Below are 27,253 nucleotides of genomic sequence, written 5' to 3'. Positions count from 1 at the left end.
CAAAATATGTTTGGTGTAAAATTAAATTAGATAAAAGAAGTAATCCTTGGTATAAACTATAGAGACTACACAAATAGGAATTTATGTTATCTAACACTTTTCTCTGCAGACAAGAATTTAGATACAGTGAGATGTATTGTTGTCTACTTTTTCCAAGCATCTATAAAAAAGCAAAGGAAAAGTGTTGGGAGCTCTGCAAAATAATGTTGAATAATGTTGCTGTACAACTTCCAGAAGAATAATTGCTCCATGAAATGCAAGATAGCACATTACACATCATCAGAACTGTTGTACTCAAAGAAAATACATGATTATTCTGGGAGATTGATTTAAAAAGCATGGCTGCTTAAATCAAAATATATTTAAAAAACGTGTCCCTTTATTGGGGTACAGTTGACCTAGAAAAAGCTAAACAGATGCAATGTATACTATTTGACGGGTTTTGAGATGAATATATACACGTGAAACCCTCCCCACAATCTAAACCATAAGCTATCATCTTAAAAATTCTTTTTCTTTCTTTCTTTCTTTCTTTCTTTCTTTCTTTCTTTCTTTCTTTCTTTCTTCTTTCTTTCTTTCTCTTTTCTTTCTTTCAAATGCTCAACATATAATCTTCCCTTTTAGCAGATTTTATTTATTTATTTATTTATTTATTATTTATTTATTTATTTATTTTTATTGGAGTTCAATTTGCCAACATAGAGAATAATACTCAGTGCTCATCCCATCAAGTGCCCCCCTCAGTGCCCGTCACCCAGTCACTCTCACCCCCCGCCCACCTCCCCTTCCACCACCCCTAGTTCATTTCCCAGAGTTAGGAGTCTTTCATGTTCTGTCTCCCTTTCTGATATTTCCCACTCATTTTTTCTCCTTTCCCCTTTATTCCCTTTCACTATTTTCCACATTCCCCAAACGAATGAGACCATATAATTTTGTCCTTCTCCAATTGACTTATTTCACTCAGCATAATACCCTCCAGTTCCATCCATGTCGAAGCAAATGGTGGGTATTTGTCATTTCTAATGGCTGAGTAATATTCCATTGTATACATAAACCACATCTTCTTTATCCATTCATCTTTCGATGGACACCGAGGCTCCTTCTACAGTTTGGCTATTGTGGACATTGCTGCTATAAACATCGGGGTGCAGGTGTCCCGGCGTTTCATGCATCTGTATCTTTGGGGTAAATCCCCAGTAGTGCAATTGCTGGGTCGTAGGGCAGATCTATTTTTAACTCTTTGAGGAACCTCCACACAATTTTCCAGAGTGGCTGCATTTTTAGGCATATAATATAGCATTGTTAAGTATAGGCTCCATGTCTCACAGGAGATCTCCAGGAATTATTTATCTTGTAGAGCTGAACCTTTTTTTCCTATGAACTAAGACTTCTCATTCCCCTGGAAGCCACCATTCTACTCTGTGCTTCTGTGAGCTCAACTATTTTAGATTCCTCATAAAAGTGGAATCATGTAGTATTTATTTTTCTGTGTCTGGCTTATTCCACCTAGGATAGTGTCCGCTAGGTTCATAGGTTCATCTGTGCTGTCACAAATAGCAGAATTTCCTTATTTTTTAAGGCTGAATAATATTCTGAAGTGCTCAGATTAAACAAAACAAAACAAAACAAAAAAAAATGAGGCATTAGGCTTGTTGGCGTTGAGGATACTTTGCTGCAAGGGCTTCCTGTGACTCCATGGCAACTACAGGTCCTGTCTATTCCTTTGTGGTCCCAGGGTCAGGAAGGAGTGTGAGTCTTACAGTAGAGCTCTGTGGTGAGAGTAGCCCCACAGGGATAACCACTGGCACTGAGTCACATGTCATGACTTGTATGATGCTCTCTTTGCCTCTTCCACTCTGGGAGGTGTTCAGGGCAACTGTTAATCTCCTTGTTCCTAGGAGAGAAAATTTAAACCCACAGAATCTGAGTGGCTGAGATTGAAAGTCTAGAGCCTGGTGGGTCTTCTGCTGGTATGGGATCTGCCCTTCCATGCCATCCTGCCAGGCTGGGTCAGGACAGAAATGGCCAAGTGGCAGCCTAAGAGTCTGGAATCACTGAAACCCATGTTCAGATTCTGTGCTGCTTGTTGGGCCAGGGTTTGGGACTAGGGTTTGGAGATAGCATTCCCCCTTTCCACAGGAATCCTAGTGTTTGATCAGTGTGTCATCCAGCTATTGAATGGAGCCTCATCAGCTAATTCAGGATTTAAACCAGCTCAAGTGCAGTGCAGGAGGATGGTGACTTTACTGTCAGTGGAGGATGTTCAGATGAAAGGGAGGGATATTTCCCTCTTGGGTTAAGTAAGTAGATTCTGAGTGATGGGGGTGGAGCCCCTATATATACTGCCAGGAACATCCTAATGCCTGAGGCCAGAGAGGCATCTGGGGACCACAGATCCATCTGCCAACTTTCCAAACTAAAGGCTCGGTCTCTGTGCCTAGTTCTCCACATTACCTCGGCATCTGCAGCAGTATGCAAACCCTGAGGCACAACTACTGAATGCAGGCTGGAATTGTGTCTTAGGCTCTCTGGCAGAAGGCTCTGGAAGCAGGGCACTGTGGGTGTGCTGGGAGTGTCAGGAAGGGAGGGCTAGAGGCTGGTATGGGCTTGGGCACCAGGGTGTGTAGGAGACTTGACCACTGTAGACTATCTGGGCTCTGAGTCACCTGAGCTGCAACCCTGAAGGGCTACCGAGGGACGTCCATGTCCTCTTCAGTCATGTGGCTGTCCTCTGTGTTTATAACTCCAGGAGCTGGTTGCCAGGTATTTCCTGAAGTAGGCTGGACTGTAGTAGGCCAGGGAGGTTCTTCCTCATGCTTAACTATAATCTGTCTCCCTAATGCCTCGCCTCACTGCTCCACATTCTCCTATGTAAAGACAAAGTCTGCCTGAGCCTCTGGTGAGCCAGGAGTCAGCCTCAGTCCAGAGCAGAAGCAAGGAGGAAGGTGTGGGGGAGAGCAGGCCTCACCAGGAGGTGAGGAGAAGTGAGGTCTTGAAGGGCAAATGGTACAAATGATGGCCTGAGAGATCCATGTCTTTTGGTCTTCCGATATCATAGGGCATAAAAATGAAGGCTCATCCTTGCCACTCCACCCTGTCATCTTCTCTGAAGGTACTCTGCTCTCTTCCTGTCATCTTTTGTAATTATATCACTATTGAGTTGTGTAATCCCAGCCCCAACTCACATTTTTACATTCTGTGAGCTCAAGAGCAATGCTCATCTCTTACCATTACAAGTCTAGATGGAGTAATGCCAGAGACAGGAAGTGTTCTGTAAACACTTGTTGAATGAATGAATGAATGAATGAATGAACACTTGAACACTTGACAGGACTATGAAAAGGCTATGTACTTCACTAGGAACCTTAGACTTTATTCTTCCAGCAGTGCAGCTGGATGAGGGCAGAGAGTCCCCATCTGGAGCTGAGTAAAGTCAGACTATGTGTGGTGGGGTACTGTCTTCATCTTGGGCTACTGTAATGAACATACCACAGACTGGTGGCTTAAACAACACACATTTATTTCTCACAGATGTGGATGCTGAGAAATCCAAGATTAGTACATGGGCAGATCTGGTTTCTGGTGAGAACCTGCTTTCTGGTTCATAGACTATATTCTCTCTATGTCCTCACGTGGCAGAAAGCGCAGGAGAGCTCTCTTGGGTCTCTATTATAAGGCACTAATCCCATTCATGGAGGCTCTGCTCTCATGACCTGATCTTCCAAAGCTTCAGCTTCCAGATACCATCACAGTGGGGGTTAAGTTTGAACCCCAAACATTCACTGTGTGATGGAGAAGGGACACTGCTCATGGGAATGGGAAAGAGGTAGGATACCTTGTTGCTGTGCAGACTTAGAGAGCCCAGAGTCTTAGCCAGCAGGTGGCCCTGGTATGGAAGCTGAGGAGAGATCCACCCTGAGAATGCACATAGCAGCCTCCTTGCCAATCTGCAGGCTGGTCCTTCTGAGTCTCCAAGGAGGACTCCCCTACCTGGCATCGTTGTGCTCCCGGGCGGTGGCTGGCTGCTGCTCAGTGTTGATTACAGTTTGAAATGCCGGCACTTCAGTCCCATGCTGCTACATATGCAGAAATTCCGTTTCACTCTAATGAGGTTTCAGTTGGAATGTTGGAAAGAAGAAAGCCTTTTAATTAGATTGGTAGTAATTGAGCTCCCAAACCACAGAAGCCTTTTTCTCAGAAGCTGAGACACAGATGCAATTAGAAGGAAAACCACCCAAATGGAACACTGGCTAATTTTAAGTCCATTAAAAATAACAACTCCTTAATAAGTTGATGCAATGAATATATGTCCTAAAAGAGTTCATTGATGCTTTCAAATAATATTGGAGATTGAACTGGAACTAGAGTACTCATGCAGTTCAAATATATGGTTCTATCGGGGACCATTTGTTCAGTATGGAGTACAGAGAAATGTTAGCTATATAACTTTTTCCACCAAAAAGACTACCATGTTTTATTTTGGAAAATATGATATATTTTCTCTATCACCAAAATATTTATTTTGGAAATATTTATTTTGGAAAATAGGATATATTTTCCCTGTGCCAAGAAGTGTCAGATTCTTCTGGACACAACTGTGGTCTAGGACCCTACTGGGATGTTGTCCACTGTCCATTCCCAAGCAGCTCTTTTCTTTCTTTGGGATTCACATACCTAGACCTGCCAATTTCACCTCTCAAATTTGCTCAGAGTGTGAGCTGCTGAGCCAGGGGGCATTGATGCATCAAAGAATCTTTGCCAATTCCTTACATGTTCAACACATTTTTATTTTAATGAGAAAAAGCATTTATTTCTCATTAGTATCCCTGCCCTCTGACCACGCCTCAGCAGATGCCATGTTCTTTCTGCCATTGGGTCTGTTCTCATGTATGCCATCAGTTAATGGGGCCAGATAATTCCTGTTGGAGGAGCTCACAGTCTCCGCTTCTAGGCACGTCTGCTTGGGGGCATAAATATTTTTTTCCTAGAGAGAATGGCAATTGTGAATTTAGAGTCCTTTAGTTGGGAATTGAGTGCCAAATGCTGAATAACACCATTTCAGTATAAGTATTGCATGAAACTTACTCATTAGTCTGTGTACACTCACTTTTGCTGGGCCATGTTGGGCTTGTCCAGCTGTGATAAGACACTGCTTACATCCCAATTGGAAAGGCTGATGTTGATTAGAATTTTCTTTAGGTTCCTATGCTGGAGCAAAGCTATGGTTAGAGCACAGACCTGCTGGACCCCATCCTTAGGTGGTTTGGAAATGTGGGGAAAAAGACTTTGAGTCAGAAAGATCCAGGTTTGAATAGCTCCTTCATAAAGTTGTGTTACCGTTCTGAAACCTGGTTTACTCATTAGGGCAGAATTTACCTTGCAGGTGTGTGTGGCTAGGCATACTTCCTGGTAGATAGAAGATGAGAGAAAAGGCAGGCAGATCCACAGTGACCAAGGAGAAATGTAACCCAAACAGCACCATTGGCATACAGCATGGCAGCTTTAACAGGTTATGTTCCCTTTCCTGGGGGAGGGAAGCATGAGATATTTATATTTGTTTAAAACTGTATACATTCTGGCAATAAACTTGACTTTAAAAAAATGCGGGATCCCTGGGTGGCGCAGCGGTTTGGCCCCTGCCTTTGGCCCAGGGCGCGATCCTGGAGACCCGGGATCGAATCCCATGTTGGGCTCCCAGTGCATGGAGCCTGCTTCTTCCTCTGCCTGTGTCTCTGCCTCTCTCTCTCTCTCTGTGACTATTATAAATAATTAAAAAAAGAGTGTCTTAAAAAATGGAATTTATTCCCAATTTTATTTTCTTAAGCATATAAATTATTGTAAAGGGTACAAAGGAAAGTAAACTAAATCATTAGCAAGTGTCATCTCTGGATTGTGGGGCTGTGGGGTTTTAATTTTCTTCTTTATACTTCTTCATGTTTTGTATGTGCTCTATAATAAATGTGCATTACTTTAGAATAAAGAGAAAACCTTAACTCTGGGGAAATGCTGCTTAAGTGTATTTGGAAGCACTTGGTACCTCCTGATTCCCACAGACTCCAGGAGTCCCAGCAGTCCCATTCTTGCATGAATAATGATATCACTCCCTCTTTTGTAAACCATATAAACCATATTTATGGTTCTTTCTTTTTCTTTGAAGGATGAGAAGAACCAAGTTTTAACCACCAACATTTGGCTGCAGATGGTAAGTTGAGACAATGGCAATCCTCTCCTGTGGTCTTTCTGCTCTTGCTTTCCAGATGCCAATTCTTGAAATGCACGGGAAGCAGAGAGCCTCTGATAAAAGCCAGGGCAGTCCTCCCTCACTGCGCTCAAACTAGTGTATGTGAAATAAAACGTCCACTTTTGGATGTTTCTCACTGCATTGTGCAGAGCTCAGTACATGCTTGTATTTCCCTCTAGGTTGATTTAAGGAAATTTTATTATTTAAAAATTTTTAAAAGATTTTATTTATTTATTCATGAGAGACACAGAGAGAGAGGCAGAGACATAGGCAGAGGGAAAAGCAGGCTCCCTGAAGGGAGCCCAATGTGGGACTCAATCCTGGGACTTCAGGATGGTGCCCGGAGCTGAAGGCAGATGCTTAACAGCTGAGGCACCCAGGCCTCCCGACTTAGAGAAATTTTAAAAGCACTTCATGCAAGAAAAGTAGTAAGATTAAGATCTGCATTGTCTGTAGCAAATCTGTAGCATGTCTGTAATCTGTACTGACTAGTCCTAGGGCTCAGGAGACTGCCTCACTCCCCATGCCCTCTGGATGCAAATGGTATCCAGAGAGTTGCCTAAACTAGAGGTCTCCACACTTAGTTTTCTAGTGGCCCCTTCAAAAATTGTGAAGTACTATATTCCATTCATGGATTTTTAACTTGACATCTTAAAATTCTCACCTCAATTTAATGAATTGCAAATGATGTCTCTTCCAGCAACTTATAAATACAGACCTTTGAAAGTAAAACTGTTAGTCTCTATTTTAAATGGAACCTAAATAACATAATAATTTATGTCTATATCATTCACTTAAGAAATACGTGAAGAAGGCCTTCTTTTAACTGCTGGATATTTCACACAGTCCCTGTCTTTGCACTTGAATTGCGCTTCCACTTTTCACATAAAATTTTATCCTACTGTCATATAATTTTGTTTGCAGGTCTTTTATTAATCACTCTGTCTTGATTTTCTCAAATGTAAATATTTACATAAAAATTATTCCTTTAGACAATAAGTGTTAATTTTTTTCTTCTAGATTGATTTAGGATTATGGTGATTCTTCGTACTTAATTCATCAAGGTGACATTCATCTCTCTACCAAAGATGGGGCTTTGTTTTAAATTAATTCATAGATGACTATTTTTTATTACCAGAAATGAGACACTGATGCAGATTTCACTGTAAATTCTATGACTTTTAAAAATAGATGTAGTAATGTGTTGTTCACAATGAAAGACATTTTGTTACAGCAATGTTAATTAATTCCTTGAACTTCTTCCAGATGACATGCCAAAAATCACATAGTTTTATCAGGGTGTATCAGCTGACAGTTTGACTAGTTTCTCTCTCATTCAATTTTGTTGAACGCAAGGAATTAAGGGAATTATAACCCACTTGATCTTTCAAAGTTTTTGTCACCCAATTTTTAGCATAGAGACATTGGTATTTTTCATTGACCTTTTGTTTGCTTCTTGGGTGAGTGTTCCAGGATAGGAGCTGAGATATGGGAAAAATGTCTTTCTTTAGGACAAGACATGCATGTGGCAATGGAGAGAAAGAAAACATTCACTTCATGGAGGACGCTTCACTATACATGAGATCCCTCACAGAACCTTTGGGAGATTTCCCTGCAGTATTTAAAGTAACATTCTGTAGTGAGCACATCCTACCCTAAAGCCTGTGCACACCTGCTTTAGCTTCCCTCCTTTGGTCATGGGCACAGGGTCTGTACTCCCCTTAGAGGCAGGCCCTCCCTCCTGGGAGGAGGTTTTTTCCTGGCCCCTGCCAAGAGCCTTGCTTTCACAACTGTCCTTGTGGCCCCATAATAGTGTCTGCAGGTCATTTTCATTAGCATACAGATGAACCTCAGTTGTCCCCATTAACCCTCAGCAGTGACTCTGGTTTCCTTCTCACCTTTACAGCAAAGTTCCTTTCCCAACCCAGGCCTGCCCCTGACTGTCACCAGTCTATTCACATGCATTCTCAGCCTTGGGGTGAGCAAACTACTAACTCTCAGGTTGCTGAATGCTATCCTATGAATAACATTTTCCCCCAATTGTTTTGTTGAAAATTTTCAAATATACTTAAAAGTTGAATTTATGGTGAGTCTGTATCCTCACCTCTTAGATTCTGTAATTAGCATTTTACAATTCTTGCTTTATTCCATAGTTGGCCATCTATCTATCTTTCTATAGATCTAGCTTATTTTTGAGTTCAGTTCAAAGTAGAATAGCAGACAGTGGTCACTTTCACTTATATGTTTCATGAAGCTCTTTGACTAGGGTGTCTTTCAAGGCAAAAACTTTACATGCAAGGCAATGAACAGACCCTAAGTGTACTGCCAGGGAATGCTTTCAGCTCTTGAGTACCATCTCCCTCAGGAAACAGAACTTTGCCATAACCCCAAATGATGTCTGATACCTGCCCTATTCCCACACTCCCTACCAGGGGTAGAACAACAGTATTGTTTTGCCTTTTCTAGGGATTGATTTTTCCCTCTTATCTTACTGGGTCTCTCAGGAGTGTTTGGGTAGAGTTGATTGGCCCCTCTTTCTTGAAATCGTACTTCACCTAGTGTCTGGAAACCTCTCCTTAGGTTTTTCTCCTAACTCACTCATGACTCCTGAGTTCCCTCTGCTGTCTCTCTTTTTGTTTAAAGATTTTACTTATTTATTCATGAGAGAGAGAGAGGCAGAGACATAGGCAGGGGGAGAAGTAGGCTCCATGCAGGGAACCCAACGTGGGACTTGATCTTGGGTCTCCAGGATCAGGCCCTGGGCTGAAGGCAGCGCTAAACCACTGAGCCACCTGGGCTGCCCACGTCTGCTGTCTCTTGATGTCTGTCCAGCCATTCCTTGCTCAGGAGTTGGAGGGCCCAGTATCTAGACTGAAGACACCATTCAGGAGCTAACAGCACCAACCCAACTTCCTCCCTGGTGTTCCCAATGTGGGCACCTAGTAGGCTCTTGATCCCAGTGTGTTCCAGACCATCCCTTCTTTCCCTTTTACACTTTTCCCCTCCATAGTTAAGAGAAGAAAAAATTCTTCTCTACCCTTTAAAGTTTTCCAGCTGGACTAAGATTGAATTTACTTGAGACAGATTAATAGGAGAAAAAAAAACAATAAAATTTTGTTATATGCACACGGAGGCCCAATAATGACATTGAGACATACAGAAATGACCAAAGCAGATAGTTTTTGAACTTTTTAGGCAAAGAGACAATAAATCTGTGAGGAATTGGCAGTACAAAAAACCCTTAACTTTGGGAGCTTTATTTAATAAGTAATTCTGAAAGGAATTTGGACTGTGCTAGGAAATTAGTAAAAAGTGACAAGTGTTGTTTCTATTGCCTTTCTGGCTTTAAATTTCCTATCTCTGGTGATAAGGAAGTCTCTTTAGCTTCTGGTAGGGAGAGTAACTTTCAGGGGAGAAATTTATTTCCTGCATTCAGGGGGACAGAGGAGGGTCTGAGTGTCCTTCTTGCACAGACTCTTCTAAATAACTTTTATTTAAAATAATCAGTATGCCTAAAGTGGTACATTTTGAGCAGCCTGCCCTTCGGGCCTATAATAGCTGTCTCTATTTGGATAATTGGTAACTCCATGTATTCATTTGTTCAGATTAGAAGCCTCAGAGTCACCCTTATCTCTTGTCTTTCATGCCTACACCTGATCTGGTAGTTTGACCTTTAGAACAGATCTATACTGACCACTGCATGTGAATACCATTGCTTCCACCCTGGAATAATTTTTCTGGAATTAATGAATAAAACAAAAAACTCAACCTAGGAACTGAGGGAGGGCTAAGGTGTCATCATACAAAATGGAGCTAACTCCAAATAACATCTAAATGCTGTAGTGAAGGTGAAGCTCTGGGAATTCTGAGAGATAATGCAAATGCTTCCTTTTTAGCATAAAACCAGACATTCCCCATATCCTCTATGGTACATAGTGAGAAATACCTAATATGCTCACTGCATGTTAGGTCACAGACAGATTTGTCTTCCTGATGCCTACATTCCTTATCCCCCAGTAAGCAAATGATCTTCAACAGTGTATATGATTTGGAAATATTTTTTCAAAGGGTATTGTTTTCCAGGAAAATAGTAACTGCATTATTATTTGTTGCATTGAGTTCGGGGGCATCATAAATAAACATGCTTGCTTTGGAGGATGTCACTGGAGACTTCTAAATTTCTTTCAAGCACAGCTTATTTTTAATTAATTTTTATACTTGCAGAAGTGTATGCAACTTCATTTGTTCTAAAACTCAAATTTGTTAACTCACTTACCTATTCAACTGATCTTTTTGAGTACCTACTATGTAGAAGGCATTGAACTGGGTCATGTGAGAAGGATCCAGAAGTAGATGAGACCCAGTTTCTTCTCCTAAGCCATTTATAATAAGGCTGTGAAATTTACATTCTAACCAAAAGATTAAAATATTCTGACCAAATGACTCCCTAGAGAGATGGCAGGAGGAAAGCTGGTGGTGTGGACCGTGGAGTTCACAGGTGCTTTATAGAAATGGAAGGGAAAGAAGGAAACACTCTTCTAAATGTGAAGATCAACAATATTGTTGTATCCGATTGGATAGTATCTTGTTGAGAATTTTTGCATCCATGTTCATCAGGGATATTGGTCTATAATTCTCCTTTTGGTGGGGTCTTTGTCTGGTTTTGGAATTAAAGTGATGCTGGACTCATAGAACGAGTTTGGAAGTACTCCATCTCTTTCTATCTTTCCAAACAGCTTTAGTAGAATAGGTATGGTTTGGTTTCTTCTTAAAAGGTTTGATAGAATTCCCCAGGGAAGCCATCTGGCCCTGGACTTTTGTGTCTTGGGAGGTTTTTGATGACTGCTTCAATTTCCTCCCTGGTTATTGGCCTGTTCAGGTTTTCCACTTCTTCCATTTCCAGTTTTGGTAGTTTGTGGCTTTCCAGAAATGTATCCATTTCTTCTAGATTGTCTAATTTATTGGCGTATAGCTGTTCATAATATGTTTTTAAAATCGTTTGTATTTCCTTGGTGTTGGTAGTGATCTCTCCTTTCTCATTCATGATTTTATTAATTTGAGTCTTCTCTCTCTTCTTTTTATTTTTTTTAAATTTATTTATTATAGTCAGAGAGAGAGAGAGAGAGAGAGAGAGAGAGAGAGGCAGAGACACAGGCAGAGGGAGAAGCAGGCTCCATGCACCGGGAGCCTGATGTGGGATTCGATCCCGGGTCTCCAGGATCGCGCCCTGGGCCAAAGGCAGGCGCTAAACCGCTGCGCCACCCAGGGATCCCCTCTCTCTTCTTTTTAATAAGGCTGGCTAATGGTTTATCTATCTTATTAATTCTTTCAAAGAACCAACTCCTGGTTTTGTTGATCTGTTCCACAGTTCATCTGGTCTCGATTTCATTGAGTTCTGCTTGAATCGTTATTAACTCTCTTCTTCTGCTGGGTGTAGGATCTATTTGCTGTTTTTTCTCTAGCTCCTTTAGGTGCAAGGTCAGCTTTTGTATTTGAGTTCTTTCCAGTTTTTGGATGGATGCTTGTATTGCGATGTATTTCCCCCTCAGGACTGCTTTTGCTGCATCCCAAAGATTTTGAACGGTTGTATCTTCATTCTCATTAGTTTCCATGAATCTTTTTAATTCTTCCTTAATTTCCTTGTTGACCCTTTCATCTTTTAGGAGGATGGTCCTTAACCTCCACGTGTTTGAAATCCTTCCAAACTTCTTGTTGTGATTTGGTTCTAATTTCAAGGCATTATGGTCTGAGAATATGCAGGGGATGATCCCAATCTTTTGGTATCAGTTCAGACCCGATTTGTGACCCAGTATGTGGTCTATTCTGGAGAAAGTTCCATGTGCACTTGAGAAGAATGTGTATTCAGTTGTGTTTGGATGTAAAGTTCTGTAGATATCTGGGAAATCCATCTGGTCCAGTGTATTATTTAAAGCTCTCTTTTCTTTGGAGATGTTGTGCTTAGAAGACCTATCGAGTGTAGAAAGTGCTAGATTGAAGTCACCAAGTATAAGTGTATTATTATCTAAGTATGTCTTAACTTTGGTTATTAATTGATTGATATATTTGGCAGCTCCCACATTCGGGGCATATATATTGATGATTGTTAAAAGTCCTCTGGTTGGATAGATCCTTTAAGTATGATATAGTGTCCCTCTTCATCTCTCACTACAGTCTTCGGGATAAAGTTTAGTTTATCTGATTTATGGATGGCTACCCCTGCTTTCTTTTGAGGACCATTTGAATGGTAAATGGTTCTCCAACCTTTTATTTTCAGGCTGTAGGTGTCCTTCCGTCTAAAATGAGTCTCTTGTAGACAGGAAATAGATGGGTCTTGCTTTTTTATCCAGTCTGACACCCTGCGCCTTTTGATGGGGTCATTAAGACTGTTCAAGTTCAGACTTACTATTGAAAGATATGAGTTTAGTGTCATCATAACTTATGATGAACTTATTCCGTTCCTGTTTTTGTGGATTGTTCCATTGGACTTCTTCTTAAAGAGGAATTTTAATAGTCCCCCTTAAAATTTCTTGCAGAGCTGGTTTGGTGGTCACGTATTCTTTCAGTTCCTGCCTATCTTGGAAGCTCTTTATCTCTCCTATTCTGAATGAAAGCCTTGCTGGATAAAGTATTCTTGGCTGCATGTTCTTCTCATTTAGGACCCTGAATATATACTGTCAGCTCTTTATGCCCTCCAGGTCTCTGTGGAGAGGTCTGCTGTTAATCTAATATTTCTCCCCTTAAAAGTTAGAGATTTCTTGTCTCTTGCTGCTTTAAGGATCTTCTCTTTGTCTTTGGAATTTGCAAGCTTCACTATTAAATGTCAAGGTGTTGACCCGTTTTTATTGATTTGGGGGGCGGATCTCAGTATTTCCTGGATCTGAATGCCTGTTTCCCTTCCCAGATTAGGAAAGTTTTCAGCTATGATTTGTTCAAATACATATTCTGGTTCAAATACATCTCTGTCCTTTTCGGCGCCCTCAGGAACCCCAATTAAATGTAGATTTTTCTTCCTTATGCTGTGTTTTATTTTCCTTAATCTATCCTCATGATCTTTTAATTGTTTTTCTCTTCTTTCCTCAGTTTCCCTCTTTGCCATCAACTTGTCTTCTATGTCATGCACTCGTTCTTCCACCTCGTTAACCCTCGTTATTAAGACCTCTTGTTTGGATTGCATCTCATTTAATTGATTTTTTAATTTCTGCCTGATTATATCTAAATCTGCAGTCATGAAGTCTCATGATTCCTTTATGTTTTTTTTTCAGAGCCACCAGTAGCTTTATAATAGTGCTTCTGAATTGGCTTTCTGACATTGAATTGTAATCCAAATTTTGTAATTCTGTGGGAGAGAGGACTGCTTCTGATTCTTTCTTTTGAGGTGAGGTTTTCCTTCTAGTCATTTTGCTCAGTGCAGAGTGGCCAAAAACAAGTTGTATTGGGAAAAGGAGAAAAAGAGAGAAGAGAAGGAAGAAAAAAAAAGGGAAAAAAAAGGAAAAAAAAGAAAAAGGAAGAAAAGAAAAAAGAAAAAAAGGGAGGGTGGAGGCAAACAAAAATCAAAAAACAAAAACAAGGGGGAGTGTCCTCTGATTCTGTATACTGTAAATCCCTCGACTTCCCCTGGAACTTTCCAGTGCTGCTGGGTCAATAATTTGTTTTTCCCGTTGGTTGAGCTGGTCATCTGGGGGAGGGGCCTGCTGTGCTGGTTTTCAGGTGTTAGCACTTGGGGGAGCTGCTCAGCCCCCTGCCTGGTGCAGGGCTCAGTGAGTAATGTTTATCCTGTTTATCCGGTGAGGCCACCATGAGGCTCAGTGGGGGTTGTTTACCCTGTGAGGCCCCAGGAGGAACAACCACAGTGGTGGGGCCAGCTCTGGAGCCCTGGATTCAGCTCCTGCAGTAACTTCAGAGCTCTCAGTCTGCAGGGGCCTGGATGTTCCAGGGCGGGGCCGCTGATCTGCTCAGCCTGGGGTCAGGAGTGTCCTTGCTGTCCTGGGCCCTCCTGGCCTCTGCCTGTCCCAGGGGGAGGCCGGATCCTGGGCTGTGTCCCCGGCGCCCTGTGCTCTGGGGCCTGCGCTGGTGGAATCGCGCTCCCGCCTGCAGCCCTTTTTGCTGGGAGCCTCTCCGGGAGCCGCCTCTGAGTTGCTCCCAGGCCTGTGGGGTGCCAGCTGCAGCCCTTAGGGAGCTTGGCGCACTCTCCTGGGCGCGCAGGTGTCTGTTAGTGTCCAAGGGAGCCTGAGGGCATCCCTGCCCTCCTGGGGTCCTGCTTTAACTCTCTGTGAGCCCCTTTCTGTCCGGGAAGGTTAGTGAAGCTCCTGCTTCTCCGGGCGGGGCTTTCCTGTCCTGGGGACACTTGCCCGGCCTCAGCCCGGGTCCTGGCGGGGCCCCTCCCCCTTGTGGAGGCCTTTTGTTTCTTTAATTCTTTCTTCCCCGTCTTCCTACCTTGATAGAAGCGTGAACTCTTCTCACTGTAGTATTCCAGCTGTTCTCTCTTTAAATCTCAGGCCGCATTCGCAGGTTTTCAGGATTATTTGAAGGTTATCTAGGTAATTTGGTGGGGACAGGTGACTTGGGGACCCTACTCTTCCGCCATCTTGCCCCGCCTGGAAAACATTTATATTTACTGATTTATTATAAAGAATACTGGTCAGGAAACATTATATGGTCTCCTTCATTTGGAGAATATAAAAGGTACTGAAAGGGAATAAAGGGGAAAGGAGAAAACAAAAGTGGGAAATATCAGAAAGGGAGACTGAACATGAAAGACTCCCAACTCTGGGAAAGGAACTAGGGATGGAGGAAGGGGAGGAGGGCAGGGGGTGGGGGTGACTGGGTGGTGGGCACTGAGGTGGGCACTTTTGCCCACCTCAGTATGTATGTTGACAAATTGAACACCAATAAAAAATAAATTTATTAAAGAATACTGGTCAGGAACAACTGAATGGAAGAGATGCATAGGGCAAGGTGTGGGGAAGGCACAGCTTTTCTGCTCTCCATGGGCTAGTAACTCTCCTAGCACCTGGATATGTTCACCTTGTTGTTCAGGAGTTTTTATAACACAGTCTCCGTTCTCTCCCTGGATATTAAGATTGGGTGGGGCTGAAAGTTCCCACCCTTTAATCAAAGCTTGGTCTTTGTGATGACCAGCTGCATGCTGGCAACCTGAGGTGATCTAGAGGTCCCTTCCTAAGTCACCTCACCTCATTGGAATAACTTCTAGTATGCTCAGAAGGGTCTCTGTATGAATAATAAGAGACACATCTATCCTCAGGGAATTCCCCTGGTTTTAGAAGGCCTGTGCCAAGAACCTGAGACATAGACCAAATATGTTTCTTGTTATAATACCATTGTGTACTTAAAAAAGAAAAAGCAAAGAAAATGTTCCCTTTCTTCTCTCTCACTCTCCTGCTATAAATATCTCATGCATGTGCATTCACACATACTTCAAAAGTTTCCTTGGGTTCAAGGCAGGTGCCAATGAGGCCAGTTCTCAGATCCATGGAAAAATTGGGGTTCCTGTGGTGTGTTTCAGATCCAGGGCCCCTTTCTCCCTTGTGTGTCCCCATAATAACCCTATATAATTAGGTCTTGAAGATTTAATGAGGAAAGATCCCACAGAAATGGGAAGAGAAGGAAAAGAATAGACTCTTCTAGGTGATCTGGGAGTATTGCTCTGATAATAACTCCAGGTAGAGGATCAAAATAGAACTGAATGCCTAGACACCCAGTTGGTGTCCAGAGAATCAGAGAATTTGTTGTTGGTGTAAAAGACAGCATGTACTTAGTGTCAGAAAACTCCATACAAATGTGTTTTGAAAATTCTTCCAACTATTTTGATCTTAGATGAAAAAAAATGGGCCTCATTTCTAGGTTGACACTTATTATCAGGTACCAAACAGTTTGGTTGATGCTCAGGCATTCCTGCAAACCAGTTTCAACAAGTCTGGCTCCCTGGTACTGTCCTTTCCCTTCTCTTCCTTCTCCTCCCCTGTCTTCCACTAACCAACCACATCAAGTAGAAATATCAGTGGGGTGATTTTCCATCCTAAATGCCCCAGACAATTCTTCAGCACATTATACATCAACAACTCTTCATTCACCGAAGCTCATGGCTGTAAAGTGACATTACTCACAGGCTGTTGGCTCTCATCTGACTTCAGATGGCCCCAGAAGTGGGACAGCCTTTCCGGATGCTTTTCTGTTCTCTCTAGAGGATGGTGAGATCTCTGGGACATGCACTGTGATCCACTGCCCATGGGCTGCAATTCCCAAATCTCAACAGCTTTGAAAATTAAAGGGTTTTTGTTTTCCTTGATGTTGTGTTTGTAACTTTGCATCAAACTCATGGAGTTTAAAATCAAACTGAAATAGATATTAGTGGGGGCATTTATTTTTCTGACTTAGTGTCAGTATGCATGTTTTCCTGCAGAAATAATAGTACGTTTGATTATGGAGAGTTGCCTCAGTCCCAACTAGATATGTTGCATCACATACCTTTCTAAGTCTGAGAAGGTCTGAGCTCCAGAGTACAAGTGGCCCCAAGGAGACCACATATAGGATGGGGCCTTTACTGGGGTCTGCCCTGATTGTGGCATATTTATAGGAGCTGCTGAGTCCAAATGGGCCAGCCTTGCAACCCTGGCTTGGTGATGCTATTTGTATAGCAGATGTAGGTGGGAACCTACCTAACTAGTCTTTACAGAGCTAGTGGACCCCAGGTCGGACTGGGGTGTGTGGTCCTGGGACAAGGGACCCCAGGTATGGAAATGCCTGTGCTGGTGTATTTATGTCTATTTCCTCAGTCCTCATCTGCACCCTTGTCTTGATTCAGTGTTTTACCATCAAACGACTGTTTGCATTTTGGGGTTGTGGCATCAAAAGCACTATTCCAACATGAAAATAAGAACTCCATTCCAAAAACACACCCTCCTTAGAAGGTTCTGAGAGGTTCCCTAGCAGCTGCATGAAATTGTTTCATGGAAATAAATATTCTTCATTTTTCCAGCTTAGTTCTTTTCCGATTGAAATAAGTGAATTTATTTTTCCTGAGTGTCCCTTCAGTGGAGAACTTTGAAAGCAAAACAGTTACTCATTTGGCTAGAAAAAAACCCATCTGCTGTGGGAGGGGAAGGCTTGGGGGCATGCAGTGGACCGGAATTAGCTTTAATGCTACTGTCTGAATGTGGTCATGGTGACAGCAGGATCTTAAATGTGGTTTTTATGCTATTCATGGTCATTTATGAAGAGATTATTTAATTCCCAGTTTCCTTATATTTTGTAGATAACAATTCACTTATGTAAATAAGTATCTGGATATTTTTTTTGGCTTTGAATGTAACTAATAATCTCCCTTAAGAAACATTAGTAGACAGGAAAACAAAGTGCTACTAATGTTATTGTCTGTGTCAGTCTTGGACAGATCACTATTTACAGTGGAATATGTCAGAATATCCAGGCGTGAAGACTGTTCGTTTCCCAGATGGCCTGATTTGGAAGCCAGACATTCTTCTCTATAACAGGTAAGCACATTGGACAAAAGGAAGAATGATTTTATTCTTGCATACATGTAACAACCAAGTATATTTGAGTATTTTATAGAAACATCAGACACATTATCTGTAATTTGGGATCATTGCTGCCCATGATGCTTTGTGAATGGCCAGGCATTTGAGAAGCATTCTGTCCCCTTCTCCCATGTTCTCTCCCTTGGCATGCAGGCTTGCGTTACTTAGCACTCTCCCTGTGATGTCCATGTTTATAGGGCTGTGCATTATAGGTACATATATACTTTTATGCATAATGACACTGAGGCATTTTTGCATGTGTAAGTACCTTTGCACATGAATGGTAGGATTATTGTCACAACATAAGTTTCTGGCCCATAGCATGCATGACTGGAATCCACTGTTTGAACACAAGTCCTTATTTAATGCATTCCCCAGTGTGCATTGGGAAAGCCCTGCTGCCTGTAGCTGAGTGCATGAGGATTGTCACCTCTAGCTGTGCTTGGAAGCTTGTGACGCAGGTCAAGTACTTGACCAAAAGGCATATGACAGTCATATTCTAATAGTCCTGCTCCTGATGTCAAGAAATGAGGGGTTCATCAGTAGTCCAGTAGAGTCTGATTTGTAGACCAGATGCCCAAAAGGCAAGTATACAGGCAGGGTAAATTTCTAGAAGCACTACGATTTTTGGCTAAATTACATATTCAAAATAAGGGGATCCAGACCGTCCTTTCCCAGTAAGATCTAGAATGTAATGACAAACTTAATATAAAAGAAATATATTTCCTAGTGGTGACTGCTGTCTTTTGTCCTACCTGGAAGAGAAGACAGAAGCCCCATGCCTTCTTGATTTAGGAAATAGTGTGACCATTGGCCACTCCCCATGATTTTCAGGGACCAGCTTATGTGTTTGTCCTACACTGCTTTTAGGGGGCTGGGTGATTCTTTATCTTGTATTGACTTTTAATTCTCTTTCTTACTGGCGATTACATTTCATTGGGATCATTGGGCCTGTTTCCAGAAGAATATTATTCCCTCCTTATTTGCTGCCACTTTTCAGCTTCTTAAGTTCTGATGCTTGAGCTTTGCAATATGTATAAAGTCCGAGTCAGTGATACCCTACTGAATAGGTGGAGCACATGGAATCCCATGCCTCACTTTGGATCATCAGTTTGCCAGTGCTGCCAAAATAAAATACCACAGATTGAGTAACTGAAACAACAAAAATTTGTTTTCCCACAGAAATGTATTTTCTTTTGGAGGCTGGAAGTCCAAGATTAAGGTGTTAGCAGATTTGGTTTCTTTTGAGTCTCCTCTCCTGTAACCTGTAGAAGTCCATCTTCTCCCTGTGTCTTAACATGGTCTTCCCTCTGTGAATGTCTGTGTTCTCTAATCTCTTCTTGTGAGGACAACTGTCATATTGGATTAGGGCCCACCCTAATGACCTCATTTTAACTTAGCTTCCTCTTTAAAGACTCTTTCCAAATATAGTCACACACTCACATACTGAGGTATGCTAAGATATGAACTAGGCCTTCAGCATGTGAATTGGGGGTGGGGGACAAGTTCATCCCCTAATAAGTGGCATTGCTGTTGACTGCTTAAGGACAACAAGCTCTTACAATGAGAATTGGAGAAGTCTGGGTGTGATCTTAGCTATAATATTTACTATGTGTATAACTGTTAAGTCTCAGACTTCTCCTTTGCAAAATGGAGGAGGTGCCAGCTTCACAGAGTTTGGAAAGGATAACCCTGAGGATGTACCTAGCATGCTTAGAGTGGTCCTTGGCAAAGATCAAATGTCAGTGGTACATTTACAGGCATGGTATTGAGCATCTCTGCTTGGAGTAAGATGGTATGACAATTTAGAAAGAACTGTCAGTGGTTTTACATTGTGCTTAATTTAGTTCTTTTTCATTTGAAGTCAAGAATAAATACTACAATGTGGTAAAATCTTAATGGGCTAGAGAGATGGTTCTTATGGCTTATGGGACTTCATACCCTAATAAATACAGTGTTTGTTGATTCTAATGTTCTGGCTAATGAAGAGTTACCAAGTATTCTATATAAACTGAATTTCAATGAGCAAAGGTACAGTCTCCACCTGCTGTCCCCAGGAAGCAGGCCCTCAGAAGTAATAATACCCCCCACATGTCTGACCCACCCAGTGGTCCCAGAACCCATTTCCTCTCATGTTTCCCCTTGAGTTCTGACTTTTTTTTTCCTTCCTCTTTTCCGCATCTCCTTATTGGCCACATCTATTGGCTTCCATCATGGAATCTGTAGAGGCTGCCTCTTCTGATTATTTTTTCTGAGAAATGGGATGTAGAATCTCCTTTCCGAAGTAACTGCTAAATATATGGCTTGCATGTCCACAAAACCATGGTGTAGCATAAGCAGGTCATAGAATATATTCGAAGCCAGTCATAGACATGGTGTTATTTATCTTTTGCTGCTTGACAGACTACCCTGAATTTAGTGTCTTAAAAAAATGTATGCATTATTACTTCTCACCATGCTGTGGGCTGATTGGACCCATGTGGCTGCCTGTCTGTGTATGTGAGTTGTTGGCCAAAAGCAGTGGCCTGGGAGCTTCAGTGTGGAGGGTTGCACCCCCATGGCTGGCAGTGATGGCAGCTGTTGGTGGGAGCTCCACTGGGGCTGTCACTTGTGCCACTCAGCTTCCTCTAGGAGCCTTTTCCACTTGGCATAGGCATCCCTCAGTGTGGTTTCAGGGAGTACTCAGAGAGGAAGGAAATGAGGGCCACCAGGCTCTGTAGGCCTTCAGACTTAAGACTCCCAGAGCAGCCCCTTCACTACACTCTGTTAAACAGAATAGGCAGGGACACAGCCTGGATCAGGGGAGCAGAAGTCAACCTCCCCTCTCCAGGGCATATAGGGAGAGAGGGAAAGGAAGACAAAGATGTGCTCTCTGGAAGGAAAGTGATGAAGCAGGAAAGCCAAATTAGAGAGTTGGGGGAAGGGATGAAGGACCAAAACAGACATTTGTAATGAAGGAGCACTCAGCACCATGGAGGGACCTACCTGTAGGAGGAAGAGAGAGCACAAGAGGCAAGCAGAGAGAGTTACTAAACACAAAGAGATCACCTTTCTCCCTGCCTCCATTCACTGGTTTTTCCCTGTGTCTAGACACAAGTCACATGGCCTTGCCCCAAAAGTGGGAGTGGCCCGCCCCACCCCCTGCTGCTGCCTCTTACACCTGCTGCTTCAGGGCTCTTTCCTACTAGTAGGACTGAGCCCTACTACTGTCTGGGCTCTTTCCTACTACAGAACATCTTCATGAGCTCTCCCCTGTTAAAGTGGAATGCTCACCCTTCTTTCATCCCTTGGACCTCATCTTGGCACCCTATCCCACTGAGTTCTTGGTGTGTCTCTCTGTCAAGCTCTGTCACAGAAAGGGATTCCTGTCCCCCATAGCACATGGGGTCAGCCACTTCTCCTGGGGGTCTAGAGAGTGCTTAATATTTGTGCATGGACAGGATGGAAGGAGGAAGGGAGGATACAGGAATTAGGAGGAGGGAAGAGGTCAGGTGACATGGGTACTGCTAAGTGCAGCAAGAGAAGAAAGGAAAGAAATCATATTGGCAAGCTGGAAAACATGAACCTGTGACTGAGCCAAAAAAATTGACACAGGAAGTAGAAAAAACAGGCTTGAATTTGATAGGATCCTGACCTTCTGATAGTATGTTATTGAGGATTTTGAAAGATGTTGAGCTTAATATTTTCTGCCAGCTTCCAGGCACTCTAAATGGTACATTCTCTCAGTAGGCTTTCATGATGGTTCATTAATATGTTGTGTTTGCAGTGGGAGCTTTTCCTTAAGAAGGGGGATATGCCATCACTCTGTGTAAGCCATGGTTTTGAAAGGAGCATTGATTCATGTCAGGGGAAGAAGCATCACAAACATGTCCATCACATTTCTTGCTCTTTCTGGCTTGATAATGGAGTCCAAGTGTGAGCCACTAATGGTTTTGGGGATATAATACATTTTCTGTGCTTTCAGGAGGCTGGGTCATTGTAAAACAGCCATCTCTGCATCGTTTCTGGGATGGGCTGCTTTATTTTCCTGATGGATGGTGAACAAGTTCCAATGCTGCCAGCCAGCTGGCGAGGTTGCTCTGAGGAGAGGACGGGTGCTGATAAAAGCATCCCTGCCAGATGATGATTCCAGTGTTTTCTTGGTCATTTTATTCTGCTTTACTTTAAGCCTGTGGATCAAGGGTTTTTCTGAACATGGTCTTACTCAGAGTGAGTAGCATTGTGGGTAGCTTTTCATGATTTTCCCATTTGGACAGAATGAAAGGCATCATTCATATCAGCAGGTGGCTGGTGGAAGAAAGCCTGAGCCACAGTGACACCTTGGTTTTCCCTGCACTGTGTATCCACAGGCCAGTACCTCAGCCTCTCTGGGCTTCTCCATTCTTGAGCTGTTCATTCAGTAGTAATAGTAGAATCTTTGTTATGCATGGACCAAGTGTACACTGGTAGCCAGAGCCTCAAGCCTCAAGCCAGGCTGCTAATGCTTAGTATAGGCAGCTATCAGGGCCTTGGGCCTGAGAAGGACAGCTGTTGACATGTTTAGCTACAGAACAGATGAGTTGAACACTCACGTTTCAGTTGTTGTCACCTTGGCCTGATTGAGGTTCCAATCCTGGCTCTTGATGTTGAAGACAAAAGTGATGTGAGTAGGAAGGAGAGCATCATAAAGACTAAGTGGGTTTCTCAGTAAAAGCAGAGAGGAAACAGGCAGGTAGCAAAGGTAACAGAGAAGAGTCAGGATCTACATCCTTGTGAGTGACCATAGCCCCATTGTGGGCTTCATGTGTTATCATATCAGTGCACATATGGAATGGGGTCTTAGGGAGAAAATCTCTTATTCAGTGTTGTCATGTTAATGCCTTTTGAAGAAGGTTAATGACTTGGTGCTTAAGGGCCATAATGCAATCATGGCTGGCCTGGGAGTGGGGCTCAGGGCAGGTGGCCATGAGTAGCAGCTCTTGGATGCAGCAGGAATCTCCAGTTGAGCAAAGGTAATTTTACAGCTTTGGACCTCCTAGAGAAGGAGGTTTTAGGATGTGCTATTATAGCATTATCTGCATCATCAGACATTGAGACCTAATCTGGAGGGAGGCTATTTCTAACAAGGTGTGGTAGGAAGAAAGTAAAGTAGTTACCTGGTTTCAAGAAGTAAGTGGAACTGGGTAACCTATGTGTGTATCTCCAAAACTATCCTCTGAACTGTCTTCCCAAACCTCCCCTTTTTTACACCTGTCCCTTTGATGTTTGTTTTTAATTTGTTCATTCACTGAACCAATATTTAGCAAAGGCTTATGTGCTGCTACCACACCCTGACCTAGGATCCAAGGACACAGCAGCAATTAAGCCAGACAAAAATCCCTGCACTCTAGAGAAAGGGAGAGAACCATGGGTAGGACATGAGGCCAACAGAAGGTCCAGAAGGAGATGGAGGAACAAGTCATATGACATCAAGGAGGTTCTTGACAGAAAGAACAAGTGCACAAAGCCTGTCAGGAAAGGTTGTGAAAAGCCTTGATATTTGAAAACAAGACAGACAAGAGAACAATGACCAGGTGGCCTATGGCATGCTATGTGTGTGGTCACATGCACCTTCCAGGTTAGCAGAAACTGCCTGAATCTGTCATGGTCTTTGAACTACTTTTCAATTCTGTAAGTTCTAGGAAATGCATAGTAATGCAAATGACTCCAGTGTATAGGGAAGCAGATGGATTTTGTCTGGTAGACTGATTCCTCCGCTAACAGATCTGATCTGCATTCATGATTGCCTTTGACATGTCCATGTTTTGGATGTTCCTTGGAATTGGTTTTTGACACCTTGCCTTTTCCCTCATTAATTAATGACTTAAAAACTTTCACACATGTTCATTTTATATTTTGTGAAAGTGTCATACTTTAATCTTTGAAAAAAATGTATCTTTTTTGATCACCCTGAGACAGGAACATATCATCTGGGTCTGTCCAGCAACACAAGGAGTGTTCTAGTGTGGCTGGAGTATGTGGGTAGAGGAGGTCAGAGACACGGCAGGGTGTGGCCCAGGTCTTGGAGGTCTTGGCTTTTATCATGAGTGAGATGGAAGAGGCTCTCATCCTTTCTGTAGAATTTCATTTCTTTTTTACCCTGAATAATTGTCAAAATACTTATTCATATTCTCCTTCTGACTTCTCCTTCTGTTATCAACTGATTCCCAGCCCATGGTTATTTTGTTCAGAAGTTACCTGTTCTTCTCTGCTTGTGCACTGTTCCCAGCTGATCACAGTGGATGTGTTTTGCTTCCATTATTTCCTCTAGCTTCTTGGTAATGTTGAGGGACAGAGGACACATGAACATATGTTGTCATTCTGCCACTATCAGCCAGATACTTGTCTGCCCTAAGCTGACTCAGAGGCCAGCCTGTCTGCACTGGGCAGCATGGACTATCCCTACTGGACCTTTCAACACCTCCACCTGGTTCCACGCTTTCTGCAAATGGCTGGATGGCTCCAAAGTCAGTCGTTAGCACCCACATTTCTCAGGACACGAAACTGGGGCTCAAAGAGATTCAGCTTCTTGCCCAAGGTCATCCAGTAGGATGTACCTGACTTCAGAGTCCGATGTATCTCAGGCTGGTCTACCTCTGGTCATACTTTTAGAGCTCTTTTATTTTTCTATGAGTTAGACAAAACAAAATAATTCCTCTTTTCCTCCCTCCAAGTTGACTCTACTTTTAGACCTCTTGGCGTCTCTTTTGTCTTTCATTCTGGAAAGGTGAGTCTGTCTCTTCCTAGTTTCAAAGCATCTGACATCCAACTTTTCTTTTTCCAAATCCCTTGCCAGCCATAGTGGGATGACAAAATGCAAACCACTATGCAAGGATTTGAGCAGAATTTCAAACAGAGGGCCAGGTGCTGCGGTGAGCAGAATTTTCTAGGGACGGTTTTGAATCCAGATGGCTGAAGCAAACTGTCTTTCTGTCTGTGGCACAGGGCCAGTCCACTGAGCACCTGCCCTCTCCCTATACCCTGAGGGCCCTGTGAGACTGATTGTGTCCAAGAGCATGGCTTTTGGAGATGAGCTTATTGATCTTAGTAACATCGGACACAGAGCCAACATGATTGTAAGGGTCTATGTAATAAATATGTGAGACAGGAATTCAATGGGAAGTTCAGTCATCATCATTAACTGCCTGAGGGGAGGAGTGGGGCAGGAGCACAGTGGCAGTGGCCAAGGTCCGTTCTTGCTTGCTCTCTTTGGCCTGCTGTGGGAACCTAGGCAAATTCCTACTGCTCTTCCCTACCCCCCACCCACCCTGCCTAGGCTGTGCTTAAGGCTGCCTGCATGGAGGATCTCATAGGGTTTTGTGATTCACAGGAAGAGATGCATGAGAGAGAAACTGGTCCTTCTCAGCAAGCCCTCACAACCTCATCTACAGAGCATGGGGTCCTGGTGCTCCATGGAGCATATGAAAACCTAGAGTAATGGGGACTCTACTTATGGGGCAGCACCACAGGCCTGATGTGGCTGCTGCTGTCACTTCAGCTCAGGAGAATTTTCTGAGGACCTACTATATGTGAGATGCTATGCTTCTAAAAGGACACATATGACTGGGTGACGGGCACTGAGGTGAGCACTTGACGGGATGAGCACTGGGTGTTATTCTATATGTTGGCAAATTGAACACCAATAAAAAAGAAATTTATAAATAAATAAATAAATAAATAAATAAATAAATAAATAAATAAATAAGCAATGCCCTGAAGGCACTTGTAATCAGTTAAAAAAAAAAAAAAAACAAAAAACACCACCTCACCCTGGGTGGTCTCATCTGATTTGATTTGATGGCCAGGAATTATGGTCTCCTGTTTAGTTTTTTTCTGAGATTAAATAGCCTGTTCACACAGAACCACAGCCTTGCCTCCAAACCCTTTCATTTTTCCCAATGCCTGACACCTTTGTATTGATAAGGGATCAAAAGATCATCTTTCAAGGAGAAATGCTGTGTCACAAATCTGGCATCTTAGAAAGATCTGGAAGAGGGAGATTGTCATCCAGAGGGAGGAGGGGAGTACTTATTTGTGGGAAGCTGGTAGTACTAGACCTGTCTGCCTGGGAGCTTGGGACAGTCCTGGGTTCAGCCTCCTATCCTGGTGTAGCTATTAATAATGCCCTGTTCAATTCTAAGAGTAACTCAGTTTAGACAATAACGTATGTGGTTTCCTCACTCTGGGACAATGGCTACCTAGAGAGAGTAGTTAGATGAAGACATAGGAGCCAAGATAGGGCATTTTCATGAGAAAATATGAAATTAGGCCATGGCATGCAGAGAGCTCTTAAAGAAGTAGGGGGAGACAATCTTGGAAGGGATCAAATGTCACCAGCATTTGCTTTTAATGCAAGCGTGAGGTTGAAGAATTAGATAATGTCAAAGAACTACAATGAGGAATTCAGATCAACCTGGCCAGACTTCTCCTCTAGGGCTGTACCTGCCTGGGCCACTGTGTGCCATGGAGGACTTGCTGTTTCTAAGCAGCATGTCACATGGAAAATCAGGTTTCACACTCTCCTTCCCCACTGGCAAGTGATCTCTGTCAGGCAGACCGTGTACTGAATACATGTTTTATCCCCAAAAGTTAGTGTAGCAAATAGCACTGGAAAGCATCAAATTACCATGAGGAGGTGTACTACGAGGGCCATTATGTGAGTCCAGTAGGGAATTGCTGGAGGTCACAGCTTGGGTAATAGCACTGGGAACTCACAGTGTCTGGATTGATCGATCACTCTTTCCAGCACCAAATACATATACACATACATACATACATACGTAGATTTTGATTGTTTGGGGTGGGAGTATTGGGTATGGGTCATAAAACATACATGGACTTAGCCTGAGAAACTATTAACCTAGCAATGATTACATTTTCTTTTCTCCTTCACTTTCCATACCAATCTGTCATGAGGATTATTCAATTTAGATTACTCAGGTTGTCTTGTAGAGCATGATTTATGGTCTTTTATTTAAGATAAATTTTGCACTCTCAGTAAATCAGATCTATTTTGTTATTTTTTTTATGTATCCTCTAAGACTTTGAGATTCCATGCTAGGAGATTACACATACATTCTATTATAGCTTCTTGTAATACTTTAAAAAGTTTGTAATAAACTAAACTACTAAAGTAAACCAAGGAGTTTTTCTTTTGTTTTTCTGTTTGTTTGTTTTGTTTTGTTTTTATTTTGTGGGGTTTTTGTTCTTGAAATTTTCCTGTATGGTATGAGGTTAGAATCTAACTTTATTTCACTTTAAAAAATAGGAAATGATTAACATGGTTTAGTGAGCGTTCCATCTTTTGCCCAGTGAATTGAAATGGGATGGTTGTATTTGTCTGTTCATGTACCAACAGTGTACTGAATACAAAGTAGGGTAAATAAAAAGAGACTTATGTCTTGATTATCATGCTGAATTTTAAAAACATTGAGGATGA

The 27,253-nt window shown here is 42.5% G+C and overlaps 1 protein-coding gene across 5 annotated transcripts in view; it reads left to right on the top strand.

Moving 5' to 3' along the window:
• Positions 1–27,253, top strand: part of CHRNA7 (cholinergic receptor nicotinic alpha 7 subunit) — a 135,002-nt gene that overhangs the window by 44,128 nt on the left and 63,621 nt on the right. Inside the window, exons 2-4 of one of the 5 annotated variants that reach the window (XM_049108003.1) lie at positions 6,158–6,202; positions 13,504–13,616; positions 17,642–17,751. The exons of 2 other annotated variants lie outside the window; for them this stretch is intronic. In XM_049108003.1, coding sequence (XP_048963960.1) covers positions 17,672–17,751 — 80 coding nt within the window. In that variant the 5' untranslated portion in view covers positions 6,158–6,202; positions 13,504–13,616; positions 17,642–17,671. The remainder of the gene's footprint in view (positions 1–6,157; positions 6,203–13,503; positions 13,617–17,641; positions 17,752–27,253) is intronic. 2 more of the 5 variants (XM_025437403.3, XM_049108002.1) reach the window with 2 other exon arrangements.

The sequence above is a fragment of the Canis lupus genome, chromosome 3 (genome assembly GCF_003254725.2).
Source record: "Canis lupus dingo isolate Sandy chromosome 3, ASM325472v2, whole genome shotgun sequence".
Taxonomy (NCBI): domain Eukaryota; kingdom Metazoa; phylum Chordata; class Mammalia; order Carnivora; family Canidae; genus Canis; species Canis lupus.
The sequence above is the reverse complement of the archived record's forward strand: the minus strand, read 5'-3'. Positions and strand labels throughout refer to the sequence as shown.